At 43.6% G+C, this 25,227-nt stretch overlaps 1 protein-coding gene across 1 annotated transcript in view; it reads left to right on the top strand.

Moving 5' to 3' along the window:
• The first annotated feature begins 201 nt into the window (after positions 1-201).
• Positions 202-25,227, top strand: part of LOC106570873 (uncharacterized) — a 28,049-nt gene continuing 3,023 nt past the window's right edge. The window contains exons 1-3 of the mRNA XM_045695354.1: positions 202-556; positions 9,981-16,655; positions 20,433-20,717. Coding sequence (XP_045551310.1) covers positions 10,016-16,655; positions 20,433-20,717 — 6,925 coding nt within the window. The 5' untranslated portion in view covers positions 202-556; positions 9,981-10,015. The remainder of the gene's footprint in view (positions 557-9,980; positions 16,656-20,432; positions 20,718-25,227) is intronic.

Below are 25,227 nucleotides of genomic sequence, written 5' to 3'. Positions count from 1 at the left end.
GGTTCACCTGATATGGATGAAAATACCCTCAGGTTAAAGCCAACAGAGTGCACGTTAACCTCACAGTCATAGTTTTATTTCAAACACAAACTTTTGGAGTATAGAGTCAAAAAAGTAAATGATTTCCCAATAATTATGGAGGGCACTGTACTTTTTAAGTGAAGGCACCACCACAAACATTTGGCTGATAGACAGAGGCTGAGAGAGAGTGAAAGAGAGAGGGAGAGACAGAGAGAGAGAGGGAAAGGCGAAGAGAGAGAAGGGGGGCTCTTCTCTCGCAAGCCCAATTTGTTCTCCTGGCAAGTCAAAGATCTTCTCCCTCAACTTCTTTCCCTCGTTCTCTTTTCAGTGATTTTCAATCTTCCACCCCCGTTTTGACTCCAGGGGGTTTTAGACCAACCCACAGCCAAACAGCAAACTTCTTATATAAACCAATGCGATTCGAAACACTTCATCATTAACGCCTGCAAACTGACACACTCAGAGAGAGAGAGAGAGAACACAGTGCAGAACCTTCGATACAAGACCGCATATCAACTTGTTTGCCTTCATAAAGGTAAGAGTAGCTTTATTTCAGTTTGATTTTTCTGAGAAGAAAAACATTTATTCCCTTAAATCCCTGCACCAGTATTTGTTTCTTGGCTCAAGAAATGCAATCTAATTTTATTGGTTGTGTGTCCATTCGAAAGAGTAAAAAATTCAAAATCAAATAAATAGCTAAATGATTCTTGGTATGACCGACTTAAAACAATTACACTTTGGATGGTGTAGCAATACACCCAGTCACTACAAAGATACAGCCGTCCTTCCTAACTCAGTTGCTGGAGAGGAAGGAAACTCAGGGATTACACCATGAGGCCAATGGTGACTTTAAAACAGTTACAGCGTTTAATGGCTGTGATAGGAGAAAACCGAGGATGGATCAACAACATTGTAGTTATTCCACAATACTAACCTAAATGGCGGAGTGAAAAGAAGGAAGCCTGTACAGAATAATATTCCAAACATGCATCCTGTTTGCAATTAGGCACTAAATTAAAACTACAAAAAATGTGGCAAAGAAATTCACTTTATGTCCTAAATACAAAGCTTTATGGCAAATCCAACACATAACTGAGTACCACTTCATATTTTCAAGCATGGTGGTGGCTGCATCATGTTATGTATATGCTTGTCATTGGCAAGGACTAGGGAGTTTTTTTAGGATAAAAAAAACCCGGAATTAAATGTTGTGTCTTTGGCTATGCCGGATTAAGTGATATGACATGCTATTCTATAAAATCCTTTCTCTGTAATTAATTTTACCTTACCTATTACTGGGGGACCAGTACGGGGAAAAAAATGTATGAAATGTATGCATTCACTACTGTAAGTCGCTCTGGATAAGAGCGTCTGCTAAATGACTAAAATGTAAATGTAAAATGTAATTAACTAGAAAGTCAGGGCACCCCGAAAGAATGTTTATAGAGCTGTTATCTTCCGAATAAACTCTTAAAGACCTAGTAATATTTTACATCAATAGCAGTCAATATTAATCATCACCTTATTTCAGTCTCTTCTGAAAGTTGTAAATTCTTGGTTATCTTCACGAACCCTGGCTAACAAGTTGAATCAGCAATACAAATTGGGTTTAATTATTTATTTACTAAATACCTAACTAATCACACAGAATTACATATACACAGAATGCAAATTATGTCATTCATAAAACTTCCCTGGGGGACGGTACTATATGACGGCTGGTTACACAAAGAGAGGGGGTTGGGCTTAAATGAAAGAGCGGGAAGACTGAGGAACAAAGGGAGAAGCTGTGCTATCGTAAATACAGTATCTTATGCATTCTAAATTACCGCCCATTTGGAAAAGGAAAATGCAATAAATATTTACTCTGAGCTGCGCTTCGGTAGGTTGATCGTAGATGCTGGCCGTGTTGGCCAACAGAGATCTTCCTGTCTTCGGAAGAATGTCTCTGGTGGTAAATTGGATACGTTGTAGTATCTTCGTTGTGTGTTAGACTGGATACGTCGTCCGTCCTTTCCTAGCCCACGTTTACAGCTGCTGTTGCGAACTGAACGGCTAGGATGTCTCACTTCTTTAGTGAATAAGAGTTCAAAGTTCATACCATTCACAACCAAAGCTCACGCCGAGGTTGGCTTAGTTCTGTAGTTGACATGTTAGTCCTTTTAAACCTGTTATGGCTAGGGGGCAGTATTTTCACGGCTGGATAAAAACCGTACCCGATTTAATCTGGTTACTACTCCTGCCCAGTAACTAGAATATGCATATAATTATTGGCTTTGGATAGAAAACACCCTAATGTTTCTAAAACTGTTTGAATGGTGTCTGTGAGTATAACAGAACTCATATGGCAGGCAAAAACCTGAGAAGATTTCATGCAGGAAGTGGCCTGTCTGACAAGGAGTCGTTCTTCTTGTCTCTGTTTATTGAAGAGTGAGGATCTTAGCTGTCCCGTGACACTTCCTACGGCTGCCATAGGTTCTCAGAAGGCGGCAAAACGCTGAATCGTGGCTTTGCAGGCTCTGGCTGAAACAAAGTAGCGCGTTTGGGTAGTGGCTGGTTACAGTACTGTGAGACTCAGGCTCGTGCCCGCGTCGACCGAAAGCTTTGTTTTCTTTCCTCTGTTTAGCTAAATGGACATTCCCGGTCGGAATATTATCGCTTTTTTTACGAGAAAAATGGCTTAAAAATGGATTTTAAACAGCGGTTGACATGCTTCGAAAGTACGGTAATGGAATATTTAGATTTTTTTGTCACGAATTGCGCCATGCGCACGACCCTTCTTTACCATTCGGATAGTGTCTGGGACGCACGAACAAAACGCCGCTATTCGGATATAACGATGGATTATTTTGGACCAAACCAACATTTGTTATTGAAGTAGCAGTCCTGGGAGTGCATTCTGACGAAGACAACAAAAGGTAATCAAACTTTTATAATAGTAAATCTGAGTTTGGTGAGTGCTAAACTTGGTGGGTGTCTAAATAGCTAGCCCGTGATGCCTGGGCTATGTACTTAGAATATTGCAAAATGTGCTTTCACCAAAAAGCTATTTTAAAATCGGACATATCGAGTGCATAGAGGAGTTCTGTATCTATAATTCTTAAAATAATTGTTATGCTTTTTGTGAACGTTTATCGTGAGTAATTTAGTAAATTGTTAGCAAATTCCCCGGAAGTTTGCGGGGGGTATGCTAGTTCTGAACGTCACATGCTAATGTAAAAAGCTGTTTTTTGATATAAATATGAACTTGATTGAACAAAACATGCATGTATTGTATAACATAATGTCCTAGGTGTGTCATCTGATGAAGATCATCAAAGGTTAGTGCTGCATTTAGCTGTCTTCTGTGTTTTTGTGACATTATATGCTAGCTTGAAAAATGGGTGTCTGATTATTTCTGGCTTGGTACTCTGCTGACATAATCTAATGTTTTGCTTTCGCTGTAAAGCCTTTTTGAAATCGGACAGTGTGGTTAGATAAAGGAGAGTCTTGTCTTTAAAATGCTGTGAAATAGTCATATGTTTGAAAAATTGAAGTTTTTGTATTTTTGAGGAATTTGTAATTCGCGCCACGCCTATCATTGGATATTGGAGCAGGTGTTCCGCTAGCGGAACGTCTAGATGTAAGAGGTTAACGTATGGACCGTCGTCCTATCGTCCTCGGAACAGAAGGTTACATTTTCGTCAAGGGCTTATATAGTGGAGGGAGAGAAGGGTGTGTTTCATAGTTTATAACCCATGTCTCTTCAGAGGGGCGGGCCACTGACTGAGCAGGGCTCTAACCTTATGAAAACCCAATTCTCTCATTTGGGAGCTAAAATGACATTTAATCTTTTCACAAATAGTTTCATTTAAATTGCATTTAAATTGCACAACAATTCCATGTGAATCTGATAACTATAATGTGTAGACTTTCCCAGATACAGTTTATGTCGTCCTGTCATCAGTCATAATGTCTCAGATGACAACCGAACTGACATCATATTCATTAAGTACCATCGCATATTTTCAACTGGTTATATTACCGAAATATGGTTCCTTTCTCCCCACTTGTTTGATGTTCCCAGACTCTCTATGTTTAACAAAGGCTATTCAAGAGTCCTTCAGTAGAGTCAGAGGGAAGGGAGAAAGGTATTTATGGGGGGGTCATAAACCTTACCCACAGGCCAACGTCATGACAATAGCTTAGCACAGGCAAAATCCTAGAGGTTAACCTGGTTCAGGCTGCTTTCCAATGGACACTTGGAGACAAATTCACCTTTTCACTTTTCAGAAGGACAGCTGTAATTGCTGCAAAAGGTGATTCATGTATTGAGTCAAGGGTGTGAAAACGTATGAAAATTAGATATATTTTTATTTTTATTTTTTAAATAAATGTGCAAACATTTCTTGTAAACGGGTATAAATACTTTTTAAACAACCTCGTAGGGATCCCTTAACACTCGAATCCCGTTAATGGGATAGATTTGACAACCGGTGAAATTGCAGAGCGCCAAATTCAAACTACAGAAATATAAATATTTAATATTCATATAAATACAAGTGTAATACATCAAAATAAAGCTTCACTTCTTGTTAATCCAGCCGCTGTCAGATTTCAAAAAGGCTTTACGGCGAAAGCACACCATGCGATTATCTGAGGACAGCGCCCTGCATACAAAAACATGAAAACCATTTTTCAACCAGGCAGGTGCGACACAAAAGTCAGAAATAGCGATATAATAAATGCCTTACCTTTGAAGATCTTCATCTTTTTGCAATCCCAAATGTCTCAGTGACATAACCTCTCTGGGCTAGGTGGGACGAAATCGTCCCACCTACGCAACAGCCAGTGTAATCCCGTGGCGCGATTTTCAAATGCCTTAGAAATGCTATTACTTCAATTTCTCAAACATATGACTATTTTACACCATTTTAAAGACAAGACTCTCATTAATCTAACCACACTGTCCGATTTCAAAAAGGCTTTACAACGAAAGCAAAACATTAGATTATGTCAGCAGAGTACCCAGCCAGAAATAATCAGACACCCATTTTTCAAGCTAGCATATAATGTCACAAAAACACAGAAGACAGCTAAATGCAGCACTAACCTTTGATGATCTTCATCAGATGACACACCTAGGACATTATGTTATACAATACATGCATGTTTTGTTCAATCAAGTTCATATTTATATCAAAAACCAGCTTTTTACACTAGCATGTGACGTTCAGAACTAGCATACCCCCCCGCAAACCTCCGGTGAATTTACTAAATTCCTCACGATAAACGTTCACAAAAAACATAACAATTATTTTAAGAATTATAGATACAGAACTCCTTTGTGCAATCGAGGTGTCCGATTTTAAAATAGCTTTTCGGTGAAAGCACATTTTGCAATATTCTGAGTAGATAGCCCAGCCATCACGGCTAGCCATTTAGACACCCACCAAGTTTAGCCCTGACCAAACTCCGATTTACTATTACAAAAGTTTGATTACCTTTGATGTTCTTCGTCAGAATGCACTCCCAGGACTGCTACTTCAATAACAAATGTTGGTTTGGTCCAAAATAATCCATCGTTATATCCAAATAGCGGCGTTTTGTTCGTGCATTCAAGACACTATCTGAAGTGTAAATAAGGGTCACGAGCATGGCGCAATTCGTGACAAAAAAATTCTAAATCTTCCATTACCGTACTTCGAAGCATGTCAACCGCTGTTTAAAATCCATTTTTATGCCATTTTTCTCGTAAAAAAGCGATAATATTCCGACCGGGAATCTGCGTTTAGGTAAACAGAGGAAAGAAAACAAAGCATTCGGTCGACGCGGGTACGCGCCTGAGTCTCACAGTACTGTAACCAGCCACTACCCAAATGCGCTACTTTTTTTCAGCCAGAGCCTGCAAAGCCACGATTCAGCTTTTTGCCGCCTTCTGAGAGCCCATGGGAGCCGTAGGAAGTGTCACGTAACAGCAGAGATCCTTTGTAATGGATAGAGATAATCAAGAAGGGGAAGAAATTGTCAGACAGGCCACTTCCTGCATGGAATCTTCTCAGGTTTTGGCCTGCCATATGAGTTCTGTTATACTCACAGACACCATTCAAACAGTTTTAGAAACTTTAGGGTGTTTTCTATCCAAAGCCAATAATTATATGCATATTCTAGTTACTGGGCAGGAGTAGTAACCAGATTAAATCGGGTACGTTTTTTATCCAGCCGTGTCAATACTGCCCCCTAGCCCTAACAGGATAATGGTCGTTTTGTTCGATAAGTTCCTTCTTTATATCCCCAAAATGTCAATTTATTTGGCGTGTTTGATTCAGAAATACACAGGTTCCAACTCGCCCAACATGACTACAAAGTATCTAATAAGTTACCTGTAAACTTTTCCAAACATTTCAAACAACATTTCTAATCCAACTTCAGGTACCCTAAAATGTAAATAATCGATACAATTTAAGACGGAGTAAACTGTTTCCAATACCGAAGAAAAACAACGAGGAGCGCGCTCATGTTCACACGCACCAAAAGGCTTGAGTCCATCTGAGTGACGCCTAGAAAGAATAGGACTACTTCTTCATTTCTCAAAAGAAAAACATCGAACAATTTCTAAAGACTGACATCTAGTGGAAGCCATAGGAACTGCAATCTGGGCCCTAATACATCAGGTTCCCATAGAAAAGCATTTGAAAACACAATGACCTCAAAAAGATTTTCCCCTGGATGGATTGTGCTCGGGGTTTCGCCTACCAAATCAGTTCTGTTATACTCACATACATTATTTTAACAGTTTCAGAAAGGTTAGAGTGTTTTCTATCCAATACTACCATGCATACGCATATCCTAGCTTCTGGGCCTGAGAAACAGGGAGTTTACTTTGGGCACACTTTTCATCTGGACGTCAAAATACTGCCCCCTATCCCGAAGAAGTACTGTATATGATGTGAGGAAATTATTCTGTTTTGATTGGCAACACTTACTCAATTGATTTGTGGGTCTTATGTAGAGAGTTATGCTAACAAAAAGGTGCTTATCATTTGCATTTTGTGTGAAAGCAATGTGAAAATGTTACTGTTGTGCTCATGTATGTTATTGCTGTGGGCATGTAAAACTTCAGTTTCGTACAAATGGTGTAAGACTGTAATAAAAAAGTCAAATTGAACAATCACATCTATGACCCCGTTAGACACTTTTTTTGTAGACCAACAGTGGACATTTTACAAAAGGTAATTTATTAGGCTTCCAAGGCTGGGGAAGTAGGCTGGAAAGCCTTTTGCTGTTGTTAAAATGTTTTAAAATCAGGTGGAATTACTATAATTCTAATATAAATGAATCTATCTTTAATATCATGAATCCTTAATATCATTAATATATCCTCAATATCATTAATCTATCTCTTACAGCCCCTTCTGGATAGGGGGCAGTATTGTCACTTTCGAAATAAATATTTGCCCATATTAAACTGCCTCCTACTCAAACTCAGAAGCTAGGATATGCATAGTCTTAGTAGATTTTGATAGAAAACACTCTGAAGTTTCTAAAACAGTTTGAATGATGTCTGTGAGTATAACAGAACTCATATGGCAGGCAGAAACCTGAGGAAAATCCTAGCAGGAAGTGAAAATCTGATGCGTGGCATCTTTTCTAAGCCTTTGCCTATGAAACACACAGTGACTGGTTACTCATTTAGCACTTCCTAAGGCTTCCACTAGATGTCAACAGTCTTTAGAAAGTTGTTTGAGGCTTTTCTGGTAAACACAGACCGAATGAGAAGGCTGGGAAGTTGGTGATACAGCTGGTGACACCTCCTACATTTTGAGTAGCTGAACTGAACGCGCGAACAACAAGGAGCTATTTGGACATAAATTATGGAGTTTATCGAACAAAACAACATTTGTTGTGGACCTGGGATTCCTGGAAGTGCCTTCTGATGAAGGTCATCAAAGGTAAGGGAATATTTCTAATGCAATGTATGATTTTAGATGACTCCAAGATGGCGGCTATCTGTATAGCCTAGAGTATTTTTCTGAGCTCAGTACTCATATTATTGCAAAGAGTGCTTTCCTCGTGAAGCTTTTTTGAAATCTTTCATAACGTTTGCATAAAGGAGATGTTCATCTATAATTCTTTGAATGACAGTTTCATTTTGTATCAATGTTTATGACAAGTATTTTTGTAAATTGTGGCGCGGGTTCACCGGCAGTATTTGATGGACAATATTTTCTGAACGTCACGCGCCGATGTAAAATGCTGTTTTTATATATAAATATGAACTTTATCGAACAAAAAATGCATGTATTGTGTAACATGATGTCCTAGGAGTGTCATCTGATGAAGATCGTCAAAGGTTAGTGCTGCATTTAGCTGTGTTTTGGGTATTTGTGATGCATGCTAGTTGCTTGGAAAATGGCTGTGTGGTTGCTTTTGTCGATGTACATAATCTCCTAACATAATCTAATGTTTTGCTTTCGCTGTAAAGCCTTTTTGAAATCGGACAACGTGGTTCGATTCAGGAGAAGTGCATCTATAAAATGGTGTAAAATAGTCCTATGTTTGAGAAATAGAAATTATTAGATTTGGTTTTGAATATGGCGCTCTGATTTTTTTCACTGGCTGTTGATCCCGCTAACGGGATCGGAGCGGCAAGAGGGTTTATTGCATACTTTTAAACATGCACATTTAAAAAAAACTATTATAATATAACATTCTTTAAAGTATACTTTTTAGAGAGTACTAATGTTACTGTCCCCACCACAACAAAGAAAGACTTAAATACATGTAATTTTGTCTGTGACATCCTATGGAGGACTGCTCTTTATAAGGAGAACCAATATGGCAGCTGCTGGCTTCAAAGCCAAAGGGAATTCCTTTGGTCTCTACTGAGTTAACTAAAAGCTGATTTAACTTTCTTGCACCTTATTTGTGGAACGATCTTCTAAATGTTCAGAAGGCTGATGGAGTACCTTATTACTGATGAATGTGTTTTATGACCATGGTTTTCTTTCTGCTTGCATTGTGTATTTTCTGTAATTTATGTAATTCAGGGCTCATCTGTAAAAGAGATCCTGGTTTCAGTATGACTCACTGATAAAATAAAGGCAAAATAAATATAATTAATCTATCCTTTATCCAATTGTTGAAGTACAGGCAGGGAAAAGACTAGTAACGTAGTCCGGGAGATCGGGCAAGAGGTTGATGACAGGGAATCCGATAGGCAAAAGTACAGGCAGGGAATAGGCAAAAAGGCATTGTTAGTGAGGATGGCCAAAACTATGATACACAGGAGGACTAATATGGGAAAAACAGCGCTTCGAATAGAAAAGTGTATCAAAACAAACAATACCTCACAAAGATGGGGTGCAAAGAACTGAAGTAAATAGTGTGTGTAAATGACATACAGGTGTGTGAACAGGTGATTAGAATTCATGTGATTGGGATCTGGAGAGTCAGCTGCGTTCAGGGGACCTACGTGTTTGAGAGTCTGATCTTGAAAGTGGGCTGGAAAGTGGGCTGCGTTCAGGGGGTCTATGTGTTTGAGAGCGTGAGTTGGAAGCAGACATTACAATATCCTTAATATCATTAATATATCCTTTATGTCATTAATCCTTAATGTCATAAATCCTTAATATCACAAATATATCCTCAATATAATGAATCCTTAATATCATTAATGTATCCTCAATATAATTAATCCTTAATATCATTAATGTATCCTTAATATCATTAATCCTCAATATCCTTAACCTATCCTTAATATCATTAATCTATCCTTAATATCATTATTATATCCTTAATATCATCAATCCTCAATATCATTCATCCTTAATATCATTACTCTATCCTCAATATCATTAATCTATCCTCAATATCATTACTCTATCCTCAATATCATTACTCTATCCTCAATATCATTAATCTATTCATAATTTCTTTAATCCTTAATATCTTTCCTTACTGTGTTTTTCTTTTCTCAGGAGAAAGCAGTTTTTGTGAATGTCACATAGCCACCATGAGGCCCACTGGACTTTCCATTTTCATTGTCGTCCTCTCAGCCTCTGTCCCGGGGTGCGGCTCCATGTGGCCTTACTCCACACCGGAGTGGCAACAGGTTAACAATAATCGGCCAAATGAAGCGGAAATTCACTTAGTGCTTGGGCCACCCGATGTCTTCACCACTGACCAAGCTTACATCAATTACGAAACTTCTTACTTCAAAGGGAAAGAAACTAAGGTGTTGGTTTTAAAATTAAACATAGACCAAAACGGTCAACCTACATTTCAAGAGCTTAGCAGGCCAAATTGGATGAGCGATGAACTTATTCAGAATGCTAATAGAGTCAAGATTACCTTGATTTCTCATGGTAACAGAAAACTTGTAGAGTCAACAAACGATGGACTGAAATATTATGGTGTGGACTACAACATCAACAACATGGATCACCATCAACTGGCTAATGTGGTGAAGTTATTGGTCCGCAATATGAGACAACCCCAAGTTGAAATGCGATTCATTGTGTGTAATGCTGGAACGGATGCCGCAGGGAATTACATGACTCAATTCATGAAGGAGGTGAATAATAATAATCTGGGGTTCCAGCTCCGTGAGATTGTGGCGTATGACACCTTCGTGTCAACAACCAACACACTTAATGTTTACCAACCCAGATTTTCTAATTTTCCTGAACAACTATTCTTTCAAAATTATGAGCAACATGGTCTGACATCTTTTCCTGATCTCAACCAGGGGCGAATGAGTAATGAAATGACCATAAAAGATGAAAGAAGAGTTTTGTTCACTTATGAAAATGGAAATGTGCTTCGCAGCCCCTTGCGAAAAATTACTAATATTAATAATAACCAAATGGACGTCGACATGGAAACAAACATAAATCGGTTTAATGACCAAAACAGCTTTGGGGAGCAGCTTGATAATAACTTACATGGTTGTTTTAAGAAGAGGCGACGACGCAGAAATGTGTGCAATTCAGAAGAGTATGTGGTGAAGGACAAGTCACTGCGCATTAAAGACGGTCAAGTGGAGGTGGAAGTGGCAAGCAGGAGGAACCCAGAGGACACCCACCTGGTCTCCTTCCCTCTAGATGAGTCCAAAACCTTCTACACCCGGCAGATCGAAGAGAATGCCATGCATCAGGGCAGTCGGGTGAAAGCGGCAGGTGGGGGTGCCCTGGACAAGATCAACAGAGGCATGGCGGTGTATGGCATTGTGGCTGGCTTTATTGGGGCGGGGAAGTTTTTTGCAGAGAATGATACAGCCAGAGGGGCCTTTACTCTCACCCAGTCTCTACACGGGCTCGGGGGGCTGACTGGCGTGAATCAACAGATCTCCAAAATGTCCCAGAACATATTAAAAAGCACCATCCGTAAAGGGGCAGAGAGATTGGGTCTGGAGAAGACATTGGAGAGAGTAAGCGGCTCACTGGAAAGAGTTCAGGAGAGTGCCGCTGGACAGTTTCTGAAGGACATTCCCTTCGTTGGCTTGGGTTTCCAATTCTATTTCATAGCTGAAGATTCTGTAGCTATTCAGACAAGCAACAACTCTGACCCAGAACAGAATAAATATTATGGCTTAAAAGTTTCAAACTTAGTCTTGGACGTGTCAACCACTGTGCTGTCCATCGCTGAAGTGGCCTTCCCTCCGGCCGCACTTATTCTGGAGCCCATAATCATTGGCCTGACCATAGTTAGGATGTCTATCAGTGATTTTTACTGCGATGTTGTGAGTGAGCTGGACCGACTGCCCAAGGGGGCTAATGACATACAGAAACTGACTGCTGTTTTAAAAGGGTTAGGGGAAGGTGCTTTGGATTTTGGGACCGGAGGGCTGCTGAGACAGATGAAAGAGGTGGATGAAGAATACAGGAAAAACCAAGAGCTTCTGCGAAATTTGTCTTCTGCCAGTGCCTATTACAGAATAGTGGCCAATGACGGTAACGTAAGCACCATCGACCTGACGGAAGGGGCGCTCTCACAGTATGGGGGTTTGATAACGGTCCGGCTGTCAAACCACGGCAATGTCACCATTCAGATTGGAGGCATTGATGACGGGCGAGGCGGGGTCAAAACCATTGTGAAAACATTCCACAACCCTGCCATTCAGAGCATCATTCTTGGGGTGGGGGAGTCTCGCCAGTTCCTGTACACCCAGAAGACTGCAAACCTGTGGTGGGTCATCCCAGTTCACTCCCAACAGGTCATCTGTGGAGAACTCCTGCTCCGCTCCTCCCTGTTTGGCACCTATTATGGGAATGACAAGGACAACTCATTCTTTGCCCTCCATCAACCCGCAGCAGAGCAGCCTCCACCAGCTCCCTCAGACCCCTGCGCTTATGGAGGCCTGGATTTGGACTACGTGATCCGGAACTACCGCTACACCATCCACGGTCATGGGGGGGATGACATTTTCTTTCTCGGGTCTCAGGCTTCGGTGCTCTCTGGCGGAAAAGGGAAGGACCTTTACGTCTTTCCCACAGACGGAAGCATTTCCGAGATTGACAATTTCTCCCACGATTTGTTTAAGGATCACCTGTTGATAAAAGCACCTTTCAGCCGCATTGATTGTATCCGGAAACAAAACGATCTTCTCCTCGTTTACGGACAACAGAAGAAGCACCAGATCACCATTCGGAACTGGTTTAGCCACAGCAACGTTGACTACTATCAGCACATGACATTTCAGTCTGCTGATGGCGTCATCTTTAAAATAGCAGACAGAGGACTTATGGGGCACAAGTTCCATACTAACTGTGTCCCGGAAACCCTGGACAACACCAAATCCCAAAGTCCGGTATCTCTCAGACTGGAGGGGGATTACCAAAGCGTAATCAGGGTTTTGGGCAGCAATTTTAGTGACAGCATTTTGGGCAACAAGAGAGACAACGTTCTCAATGGTGGTCCGGGAGCAGACGTACTTGAAGGAGGAGAGGGAGCCGACACCTATGAGATCTTCCCAGCAGAAGGCTGTGATATCGTAAACAACTACGCCACAGACCAGAAAATAGACTTGGTGGTGTTTCACGTGCCCTTCCAGAGGATTCGTGCAGAACTGCTGGATGATGGTGTTCGGGTGACAGACGAAAAAGAGCCGAAGTCAACGTGCTTCCATTTGCAAAAGTGGAACATTGGCAGACAATATCAACACTTCGCGTTTCTGTCTTCTGATCATGTGACTTTTTACATCTCAAAAAGTGAAGACAGTGGGCTGGTAAAGACGCCGCTGATGGTCGACCTCAGCACGGAGCAACACGGCAGCACCGTCAACCTCAACAAAACTGACCAACACTTCCACACTGTGGTGACTGTCTTCGACTCCCCCTATGATGACATCATTGTCGGGAATGTGCTGGGCAATTTCCTCAGCTGCAGCGGGGGCAGGGACCACCTGCAGGGAGGAGGTGGCAGTGATAAATACGTCATTAAGTCTGGCTGTGGAGGAGCTCAGATCAACAATTTCGCAGAAGACAAAACTAGCGACGTTTTGTTTATCCAGTATGCCTGGGGGGAAATCAAAACAGAGCTTCGATTGCCACACCTTGTTTTGAAGGTGGCATTTGTTAACATTGAAGTCGTCCTGTGGAACTGGTTCCAGGGTAAGAACTTCCAACACCTGGTTGTGCAGACTTCTGATGGCATCATCGCCACCTTGCCGCTCAATGAGTCCGACCAGGACATCATGAGTCCCATGGAAATTAACCTCAGCAAGGAGGATTGTATAGACCAGAAACAATTCTTTGACTTGAGCAAAGAGCCCTGGAGGAAAGTGGAAAGGTTCCAAGCCAAATCTAGCAAGTGTTCATACACTGTGATTGGAAACTCGTTGGACAACTTCATTGACCCTGGCATTGGAAACATTTACAAGTACCAGTACCTGCGGGGAGGCAATGGGTCAGACACCTATGTCATTGGCCATGCATACGGCTATGAGAACGAAATTGACAACGAGGCAGAAGACATGAAAATGGACAACCTCTTCCTCCAGGTCCTCTATGAAGACGTCGAAGTTCTCCTGGAGGGACCCCACATTATCATGTTCTCCCGCTCTAGGAACGACTCGGTCCGTGTCCGCTTGCTGAAGTACTTGAAGGGGGCGAAGTTTCAGCACCTCCTGGTTCGTTCCTTGGATGGATTTCTGTTCAAAATCAATGGTGATTCTTACCCCTACAAGTCCGTCCTCAGCATTGACATGGCATCCTCCTCCAAGAGCTGCAACATCAGCTGTGCCTCATCAGGAAGTGAATTCAGCAATGTTTCTAGAATACATGGCGCCACTGCCTTCAGTAACTACATCACAGGGAGCAACGGCAGTTTACTTATTGCCGGGGGCAACATGAAGGACTATATCCATGGCAACCAGGGAAGTGAGATGATCGAGGGCTTTGGAGGAAATGACATCATCATCGGAGATGGCGGGAATGACGTCCTAGAGGGGGGAGAAGGGGAGGATGAAATCCAGGGTGGCGAGGGAGACGACTTCATCTACGGGGGAGGTGGGGCCGACAGGATTGACGGGGGTCCTGGGATCGATACAGTGTTCTTCAGTGGAGACGTGCGGACAGGCAGCGGGGTCACGGTGGACCTACACTCAGGCAGGGGGTGGGGAGCAGATGCAGAGAATGACACCTTCACTGGTGTGGAGAGGGTGATTGGGACAGAGTTCAACGACCTGCTGATTGGCGACAACGAGGATAACCAGCTGATTGGGAAATTCGGAAATGACAGTCTGGTGCCGGAACACGGGTCAGACCTGCTGTGCGGGGGGCCAGGAAGAGACCTTTACATTCTGGATGACAGCAGCGGAGTGAAACACATTGACAACTTTGCCTCAGATGGGATCGAGGATAGCGTTCTATTTCGTAACTTCGCCCCCCAGGACGCCTGCTTCTTTACTTTAGAAGGAAACCTTGTTGTTTCTCTGCACTATCGAGACCCTCTTCTAAACCTGATTGGAAGAGACTCACTTACTGTTATATTTGACAACTGGAGCAGCAACCGCTCGCTTTACCAGCACATCAGCTTTGCCTTTGCAAACAACACCCTGACTGACTCATCCTACTTCAGCTCAGCTGTTGAGATTAGCACCTCCCTCAAGGCTTTTAACTCATCCCTTCCACCCTTCAGCGTGACACGTGCTAATGAGACGGCCATTGTAGTCGAAGACATGGCTCTGGGGAGAGTAGGAAGTGTGGCAGAGTCAATGTTCCGCTATCATTTAAAAGTGTCAGACCAGCTTTTCCACAGCGACACTTTAACTTGGGGTAACATGCCCTCATTGGAAATCACTGGCCTCCTTTCTGGAGTCCTTTACACCTTTCAGCTTTACCTGACGAAATGTGAAGTTCCAGTGCTGGTTTTATGGGAGGCAGCACAGAGAACGAAACCCAATCCGCCAGTGTCTCTGAAAGTGCTGCACGTCACCCACAACAGCGTGATGATAAACTGGGCGGCACCCCCTATGGGATCCGACACCAACAGCGAGAGGTACACTTACGTGGTGCTTGTGGAAGAAGACAACGGTGACCTGGTGGCGCTCTTCAACACCAGCGATGCTAGGGCGGAAATCCGCGACTTAAAACCCAAATCTGCATTCAGGGTCTTTGTGTCATCGGTAATAGAAGAGATGGAAAGTCAGAAGGCTGTCTTCCCAGCAATAGAAACTCTAAGCATATGCCTAGGCTTCATTGCCCCAAGTGGAAGCACTATCGTTGAGGAGAAAATGACAGCGGATGGACCGGTGGCGGTGATTGAGTGCCTGGAGGGCTACCAGCTGACCTCTAGCTCTGAAATTCAATGCACACCAACAGACCTATTACTACCCTTGGATAGGCCCTGTGTCCCCAGAGGCTGCATCCATTGGGGCGATCATGTTCCTCATGGCAGAACTATCTCTGTTATCTGTCTTGGCTTCCTTTTCGAAAGCACATGTCACTACGGTACTTTACAACCCACCCCTTCGTTGTGCTGCAGGACCCCACCGGAGATCAACAACGGGCATCACCAATCCTTGCGTCACTCAAACTCCATTACAATCGTCTACAGCTGTGACTCAGGGTACGATCTTTTTGGGGTGTCCAGCTTCACATGCCAGGTAGAATCAGGAGAGTGGTTTCCACCCACTAGAGGTGGAATACTACTCTGCAAACCAATCCCCTGCCTTGCCCCTCCCCAGGTTCCTCATGGTAAATTATATTCACCTTCAGGTAGCATAGGGAATTTAGAAGAAGGCGACTCTCTGTACTTGATATGTGATGATTACTACCACATTTCTTCTGAGGACCGCACCATAACCTGCCACGGTGGTGACTGGGGATTGATAACCTCATCCTGTGAGCCTAACTTCCAACTTGTCAACATTCAAGACGGCCTTTATGACTTAGTTGACAAAATCCAGACACAGATATTTTACTTCCAAAATATTGGTCCCTACGCCAGGTTATCCTGCGAAGACAGACAGTTGGAGTTTGTAACACTGATATCTCAGGAGGTGACATGTAGAAAAGTAAAGCTACAGACAAGTGGCTCGGATTATACAGGGATTGTTGAAGGGAACGTGGATGGGGCCGGTTGGAGCAAAATTTGTGTTGAAGACTCAAATGCAGCTAAAGCTGTCTGTGGATACCTGTTTCCTGGTCATGGTGAGTAAGCATTTATATACAGTTGGTGGTCCAAAATGATTGACACCCTTGATAAATATGACTGTATGAAATTAATAATACCAATACCGAGCTTCAGTATAGTGTATGCTCCAATTATTTTTGAAATTATATAATTTTATGCTAATGCAGTTGTTCAGATAATTTTGCTTAACAAGTTTTGTTTAACTTTTTTTCTCTCAAAAAGATAAGGGTCAAAATGATTCAGACACCCTGGCACGCAGACAGACAGACAGACAGACAGACAGACAGACAGACAGACAGACAGACAGACAGACAGACAGACAGACGTAGACACACGTAGACACAGACAGACACAGACAGACACACACAGACGTAGACACAGATAGACACACGTAGACACAGACAGACACACACACACACACACAGACGTAGACACAGACAGACGTAGACACAGACAGACGCAGACACAGACAGACGCACACACGTAGACACAGACACACACACACAGACGTAGACAGACAGACACACACACACAGACGTAGACACAGACAGACACACACACACAGACGTAGACACAGACAGACACACACACAGACGTAGACACAGACAGACACACACACAGACTTGGACACAGACAGACAGACAGGCAGACGCAGACGCAGACACAGACACAGACAGACGCAGACGCAGACACAGACAGACGCAGACACAGACAGACGCAGACACAGACAGACGCAGACACAGACAGACGCAGACACACAGACACAGACGTAGACACAGACGTAGACACAGACACAGACGTAGACACAGACAGACGCAGACACACACACACAGACGTAGACACAGACACAGACGTAGACACAGACGTAGACACAGACAGACGCAGACACACACACACAGACGTAGACACAGACAGACGCAGACACACACGTAGACACAGACAGACACACACACACAGACGTAGACACAGACAGACACACACACAGACGTAGACACAGACACACACACAGACGTAGACACAGACACACACACAGACGTAGACAGACACACACACACACACACAGAAATACACGCACACATAGGCACACACACACTCAGACACACACTCACTCACAGACACACAGTCATAGACACACACATAGGCACACACACACACTCAGACACACACTCACTCACAGACACACAGTCATAGACACACACACACACACACACACACACACACACACACACACACACACACACACACACAGAAAGACACGCACACATAGGCAGACACACAATCAGACACACACACACACACACACATAGGCAGACACGCAGACACACACACACTCACTCACTCACTCACTCACTCACTCACTCACTCACTCACTCACTCACTCACTCACTCACTCACTCACTCACTCACTCACTCACTCACTCACTCACTCACTCACTCACTCACAGACACACACACTCATAGAAAGACACACACACACACACACACACTCATATTGACACACAGACACACACACTCATAGAAAGACACACACACACACACACACACACACACACACACACACACACACACACACACACACACACACACACACACACACACACACACACACACACACACACACACGCGCGCACACACACACACATATACAGTGCCTTCGGAAAGTATTCAGACCCCTTGACTTTTTCCACATTTGTTGGGCCTTATTCTAAAATGTATTAAATAAAAACATTTCTTCATCAATCTACACACAAATCCCCCTTAATGACAAAGCAAAAACAGGATTTTATAAATGTTTGCTAATTTAGAATTTTTTTTTAAACTGAAATATTACATTTACATAAGTATTCAGACCCTTTACTCAGTACTTTGTTGAAGAACGTTTGGCAGCGATTACAGCCTTGAGACTTCTTGGGTATGACACTACAAGCTTGGCCCACCTATATTTGGGGAGTTTCTCCCATTCTTCTCTGCTGATCCTCTCAAGCTCTGTCAGGTTGGATGGGTAGCGTTGCTGCACAGCTATTTTAAGGTCTCTCCAGAGATGTTAGATCGGGTCAAGTCCGGCCTCTGGCTGGGCCACTCAGGGACATTCCGAGACTTGTCCCGAAGGCACTCCTGCAATGTCTTGGCTGTGTGCTTAGGGTCGCTGTCCTGTTGGAAGGTGAACCTTCGCCCCAGTCTGAGGTCCTGAGCGCTCTGGAGTAGGTTTTCATCAAGGATCTCTCTGTACTTTGCTCCGTTCATCTTTCCCTCAATCCTGGCTAGTCTCCCAGTCCCTGCCGCTGAAAAACCTCCCAACAGCATGATGCTGCCACCACCTTGCTTCACCGTAGGGATGGTGCCAGGTTTCCTCCAGAAGTGATGCTTGGCATTCAGGCCATAGACTTCAATCTTGGTTTCATCAGACCAGAGAGTCTTTAGGTGCCTTTTGGCAAACTCCAAGCGGCCTGTGATGTGCCTTTTACTGAGGAGTGGCTTCCATCTGGCCACTCTAACATAAAGGCCAAATAGGTGAAGTGCTGCAGAGATGGTTGTCCTTCTGAAAGGTTCTCCCATCTCCACAGAGGAAGTTTAGAGCTCTGTCAGACTGTCAGACTGGTCACCTCCTTGACCAAGGCCCTTCTCCCCCGATTACTCAGTTTGGACGGGTGGCCAGCTCTAGGAAGAGTCTTGGTGGTTCCAAACCTCTTCCATTTAAGAATGCTGCAGAAATGTTTTGGTACCCTTCCCCAGCTCTACTGACAATTCTTTCGACCTCATGGCTTGGTTTTTGCTCTGACATGAACTGTCAACTGTGGGACCTTATATAGACAGGTGTGCGCCTTTCCAAATCTTGTCCAATCAATTGAATTTACCACAGGTGGACTCCAATCAAGTTGTAGAAACACCTCAAGGATGATCAATGGAAACAGGATGTAATTGAGCTAAATTTCGCGTCTCATAGCAGGGTCTGAATACTTATGTAAATAAGGTATTTATTTTGAACTTTTAATACATTTGCAAAAGTTTCTAAAAACCTATTTTCACTTTGTCATTATGGGGTATTGTGTGTAGATTGCTGAGTATTCTTTTACTTATTTAATCCATTTTTAGGCTGTAACGTAACTGTCACAAAATCCTTCGTGCTGTTGAAAGGAGGACCAAGGCGCAGCGGGAATATGGATACTCATATTTTAATTTTCAAAAAAGGAGTAAAGCATCCACTGAAAAAACAATAAACACAACAGTGACAGTCTTACAGGCATACAAAACGCAGTGCAAGAACAACCACCCACAAACCCCAGTGACAAATAACTCCTACATATGACTCCCAATCAGGAACAACGATTCCCAGCTGTTCCTGATCAGGAGTCACAAGACACACAAGACCGCCACGTCCTGACCCCCAAACTACTACAACAGCTCCATCTGCTGGTCAGGACGTGACAGTAACAAAATGTGGAAAAAGTCAAGGGGTCTGAATACTGTACACACACATAGACACACTCACTAAAGAAACACAGAGAGAGACACACACACACACACACACTATGAACTCACCAGACATACTAATAACATATTAATTTCCAAGTACTGTAATATAAATTCCTCTTATGTAATATTTAGTTATTGAGTATACTCTATGATGAGTCTGGTGAGTTTATTTGTTTATATTTCTGTTTCCATGACAGATATTGTGTTTATATTTCTGTTTCCATGACAGATATTGTGTTTATATTTCTGTTTCCATGACAGATGTGTGTTATATTGCTGTTTTCATATGCTCTTGTATTTTGTTGCTGTTGTGTATACAGAATGGACAGCATCAGTGATCGACAGTGGAGGGTTTATTTCTCAACAGACACACGTCTGTGATGTCATGGGATGTAGGTTCATACGAGAAACATTGATCTGCAGCAAACAGATCCAATGCAGACACCGCTGTGATCCCTATGAAGTTCCCAATGGCCAAGCATTTTGTGCCTCCAATTTTGAAGGAGAAAAATGCGATATAATGTGTAACCGACTCTATAATCTCGAAGTCTCCTCCCAGATCCGATGTACCAGTTCTGGATGGTCAAGCTTTCCCTACTGCATTGGTGAGTCAACAAGGTTATAGCTATTTTTTTTCATTTGGCTACCTACAAAGGCTACAAAATACAATCTATTCCATACAAAGAACGGCAATTTTCTTACTTCCATTTTCTCTCCAATTTGGAATAGCCAGATATTGACATATTTATTTAAAAAAAAATTGAGAGCAGTAAATTAAGCACCCAGTACATGGGATGTCTATGTATTATATATATATAATAAAATATATATATATTATATATTATATATATATATATATATATATATATATATATATATATATATAAAAATATATTATATATATTATATCTATATATTCAATGTTCCGGAACTCCAATTTGAGCAGCAGCAGCTGAAAAATGAGCTCCTACAAATATTGAAATTTACATTTTTTTTAGAGTGAAGTACATCGGAAAAAAGCAAAAGAAAACTGCAAGACTGAATAGGAGAAAAAACAAGCAACAAACAAAGAAGATAACTATTTTTCATAAAATTGTAGTTATCTTAGCAAGCTGAATTGTTTACCAGTTGCTAAGCAGTTGCTAGGGACTCTTTTGGAAGAAGCTAGCTAGCTAACGAAGAACAACAAAGAATATCTAGTTAACAGAAGAAAAGAAAGAGAAAATCAGGACAGAAGAAAAAGGATATCAAAGTGAAACAGTTCTCTAAAGACACAGGAGACAATAATACAAGAAACAACACTTCTGTAGCTTGTCAACTATGTGTCTGTCTATCCCTGTTCTCTCCTCTCTGCACAGGCCATACAAACGCTTCACACCGCGTGGCCGCTGCCACTCTAACCTGGTGGTCCCAGCGCGCACGACCCACGTGGAGTTCCAGGTCTCCGGCAGACTCTGGAACTGCCGGTCTGCAGCCAACAAGGCTGAGTTCATCTCAGCCTATGCTACCCTCCAGTCCCTAGACTTCCTGGCGCTGACGGAAACATGGATTACCACAGATAACACTGCTACTCCTACTGCTCTCTCTTCGTCTGCCCACGTGTTCTCGCATACCCCTAGAGCATCGAGCCAGCGGGGTGGTGGCACTGGAATCCTCATCTCTCCCAAGTGGACATTCTCTCTTTCTCCCCTGACCCATCTGTCTATCTCCTCATTTGAATTCCATGCTGTCACAGTTACCAGCCCTTTCAAGCTTAACATCCTTATCATTTGCTGTTCTTCCACTAATCTCATTGCAACTCCCCTCCAAATCTCCGACCACTACCTTGTATCCTTTTCCCTCTTGCTCTCATCCAACACTTCTCACTCTGCCCCTACTCGGATGGTATTGCGCCGTCCCAACCTTCGCTCTCTCTCTCCCGCTACTCTCTCCTCTTCCATCCTATCATCTCTTCCCTCTGCTCAAACCTTCTCCAACCTATCTCCTGATTCTGCCTCCTCAACCCTCCTCTCCTCCCTTTCTGCATCCTTTGATTTTCTCTGTCCCCTATCCTGAAGGCCGGCTCGGTCCTCCCCTCCTGCTCCGTGGCTCGACGACTCACTACGAGCTCACAGAACAAGGCTCCGGGCAGCCGAGCGGAAATGGAGGAAAACTCGCCTCCCTGCGGACCTGGCATCCTTTCACTCACTCCTCTCTACATTCTCCTCTTCTGTCTCTGCTGCTAAAGCCACTTTCTACCACTCTAAATTCCAAGCATCTGCCTCTAACCCTAGGAAGCTCTTTGCTACCTTCTCCTCCCTCCTGAATCCTCCTCCCCCTCCCCCCCTCCTCCCTCTCTGCGGATGACTTCGTCAACCATTTTGAAAAGAAGGTTGACGATATCCGATCCTCGTTTGCTAAGTCAAACGACACCGCTGGTCCTGCTCACACTGCCCTACCCTGTGCTTTGACCTCTTTCTCCCCTCTCTCTCCAGATGAAATCTCGCGTCTTGTGACGGCCGGCCGCCCAACAACCTGCCCCTTGACCCTATCCCCTCCTCTCTTCTCCAGACCATTTCCGGAGACCTTCTCCCCTTACTCACCTCGCTCATCAACTCATCCTTGACCGCTGGCTACGTCCCTTCCGTCTTCAAGAGAGCGAGAGTTGCACCCCTTCTGAAAAAACCTACACTCGATCCCTCCGATGTCAACAACTACAGACCAGTATCCCTTCTTTCTTTTCTCTCCAAAACTCTTGAACGTGCCGTCCTTGGCCAGCTCTCCTGCTATCTCTCTCAGAATGACCTTCTTGATCCTAATCAGTCAGGTTTCAAGACTGGGCATTCAACTGAGACTGCTCTTCTCTGTGTCACGGAGGCTCTCCGCACTGCTAAAGCTAACTCTCTCTCCTCTGCTCTCATCCTTCTAGACCTATCTGCTGCCTTTGATACTGTGAACCATCAGATCCTCCTCTCCACCCTCTCCGAGTTGGGCATCTCCGGCGCGGCCCACGCTTGGATTGCGTCCTACCTGACAGGTCGCTCCTACCAGGTGGCGTGGCGAGAATCTGTCTCCGCACCATGCGCTCTCACCACTGGTGTCCCCCAGGGCTCTGTTCTAGGCCCTCTCTTATTCTCGCTATACACCAAGTCACTTGGCTCTGTCATATCCTCACATGGTCTCTCCTATCATTGCTATGCAGACGACACACAATTAATCTTCTCCTTTCCCCCTTCTGATAACCAGGCGGCGAATCGCATCTCTGCATGTCTGTCAGACATATCAGTGTGGATGACGGATCACCAGCTCAAGCTGAACCTCGGCAAGACGGAGCTGCTCTTCCTCCCGGGGAAGGACTGCCCGTTCCATGATCTCGCCATCACGGTTGACAACTCCCTTGTGTCCTCCTCCCAGAGTGCTAAGAACCTTGGCGTGATCCTGGACAACACCCTGTCGTTCTCCACTAACATCAAGGCGGTGACCCGATCCTGTAGGTTCATGCTCTACAACATTCGCAGAGTACGACCCTGCCTCACACAGGAAGCGGCGCAGGTCCTAATCCAGGCACTTGTCATCTCCCGTCTGGATTACTGCAACTCGCTGTTGGCTGGGCTCCCTGCCTGTGCCATTAAACCCCTACAACTCATCCAGAACGCCGCAGCCCGTCTGGTGTTCAACCTTCCCAAGTTCTCTCACGTCACCCCGCTCCTCCGCTCTCTCCACTGGCTTCCAGTTGAAGCTCGCATCCGCTACAAGACCATGGTGATTGCCTACGGAGCTGTGAAGGGAACGGGACCTCCATACCTTCAGGCTCTGATCAGGCCCTACACCCAAACAAGGGCACTGCGTTCATCCACCACTGGCCTGCTGGCCCCCCTACCTCTGAGGAAGCACAGTTCCCGCTCAGCCCTGTCAAAACTGTTCGCTGCTCTGGCACCCCAATGGTGGAACAAGCTCCCTCACGACGCCAGGACAGCGGAGTCAATCACCACCTTCCGGAGACACCTGAAACCCCACCTCTTTAAGGAATACCTAGGATAGGATAAAGTAATCCTTCTAACCCCCCCCCTTAAAAGATTTAGATGCACTATTGTAAAGTGGTTGTTCCACTGGATATCATAAGGTGAATGCACCATTTTGTAAGTCGCTCTGGATAAGAGCGTCTGCTAAATGACTTAAATGTAAATGTAAATGTCTAAGTGTACTAATCACAACAACAACACCAATAAGAGATCTCATAGTAAAAACACAGGTCAGCATAAGACAAGGGTAGCCTATACTACATTTATAAAAATCTTCCCACATTTTCAGCCTGATATTTCAGAAGGGCCACAGTTGAAAACAGGTTGCATAACACCTTTGATATACCAGAAAGGTTTTAAAATGTATTTTTCCAAAGTCGTACGCAATGACCATACAATGCAATCTGAAAATACAGTCGCATGACAGCTTGTTAAATAATTGTATATAAATATAAATGTGCTCCAAAATATACTCGCTGAATTATTTTACTAAATAAGACATGACCCCTCTCGAGTCGTAAACTTTCTGCGACTAAAAAGGGTTGAATAGCACTCCAGTAAAATACTTGTGCTTAGCTGGGTGTAATGCAATGTTTTGAACGATCCTTAAAAAAAACCCCAGAAGCATAACGCCCTGCTTCCCACTGCTGTCTCGCATCTGAAACTAGGGAGGGTTGGTCCTGGTCGGTCCCTGAATGGGAGACCAGATGGTGTTGGAGGGCCAGTAGGAGTCACTCTTTCCTCTGGTCTAAAAAGTATTCCAATACCCCAGGGCAGTGATTGGGGACATTGCCCTATGTAGGGTGCTGTCTTTTGGATGGGATGTTAAACGGGTGTCCTGACTCTCTGTGGTCACTAAAGATCCCATAGCATTTATTGTAATAGTAGTGGTGTTAACCCTGGTGTCCTGGTTAAACTCCCAATCTAAACCTCATGGCCACCTAATCATCCCCTGCTCCCAATTGGCTCATTCATCCCTCTTCCCTGTAACTATGACCCAGGTTGTTGCGAAAATGAGAATGTGTTCTCAGTCAACTTACTGGGTAAATTAATATTATAAAAAACTAAACAGCCTTGCTGTAATAACTGTATTTATTCGATGAAATGTGCATGT

The sequence above is a fragment of the Salmo salar genome, chromosome ssa15 (genome assembly GCF_905237065.1).
Source record: "Salmo salar chromosome ssa15, Ssal_v3.1, whole genome shotgun sequence".
In the NCBI taxonomy this organism is placed as follows: domain Eukaryota; kingdom Metazoa; phylum Chordata; class Actinopteri; order Salmoniformes; family Salmonidae; genus Salmo; species Salmo salar.
This window is presented reverse-complemented; position numbering and strand designations above follow the sequence as displayed.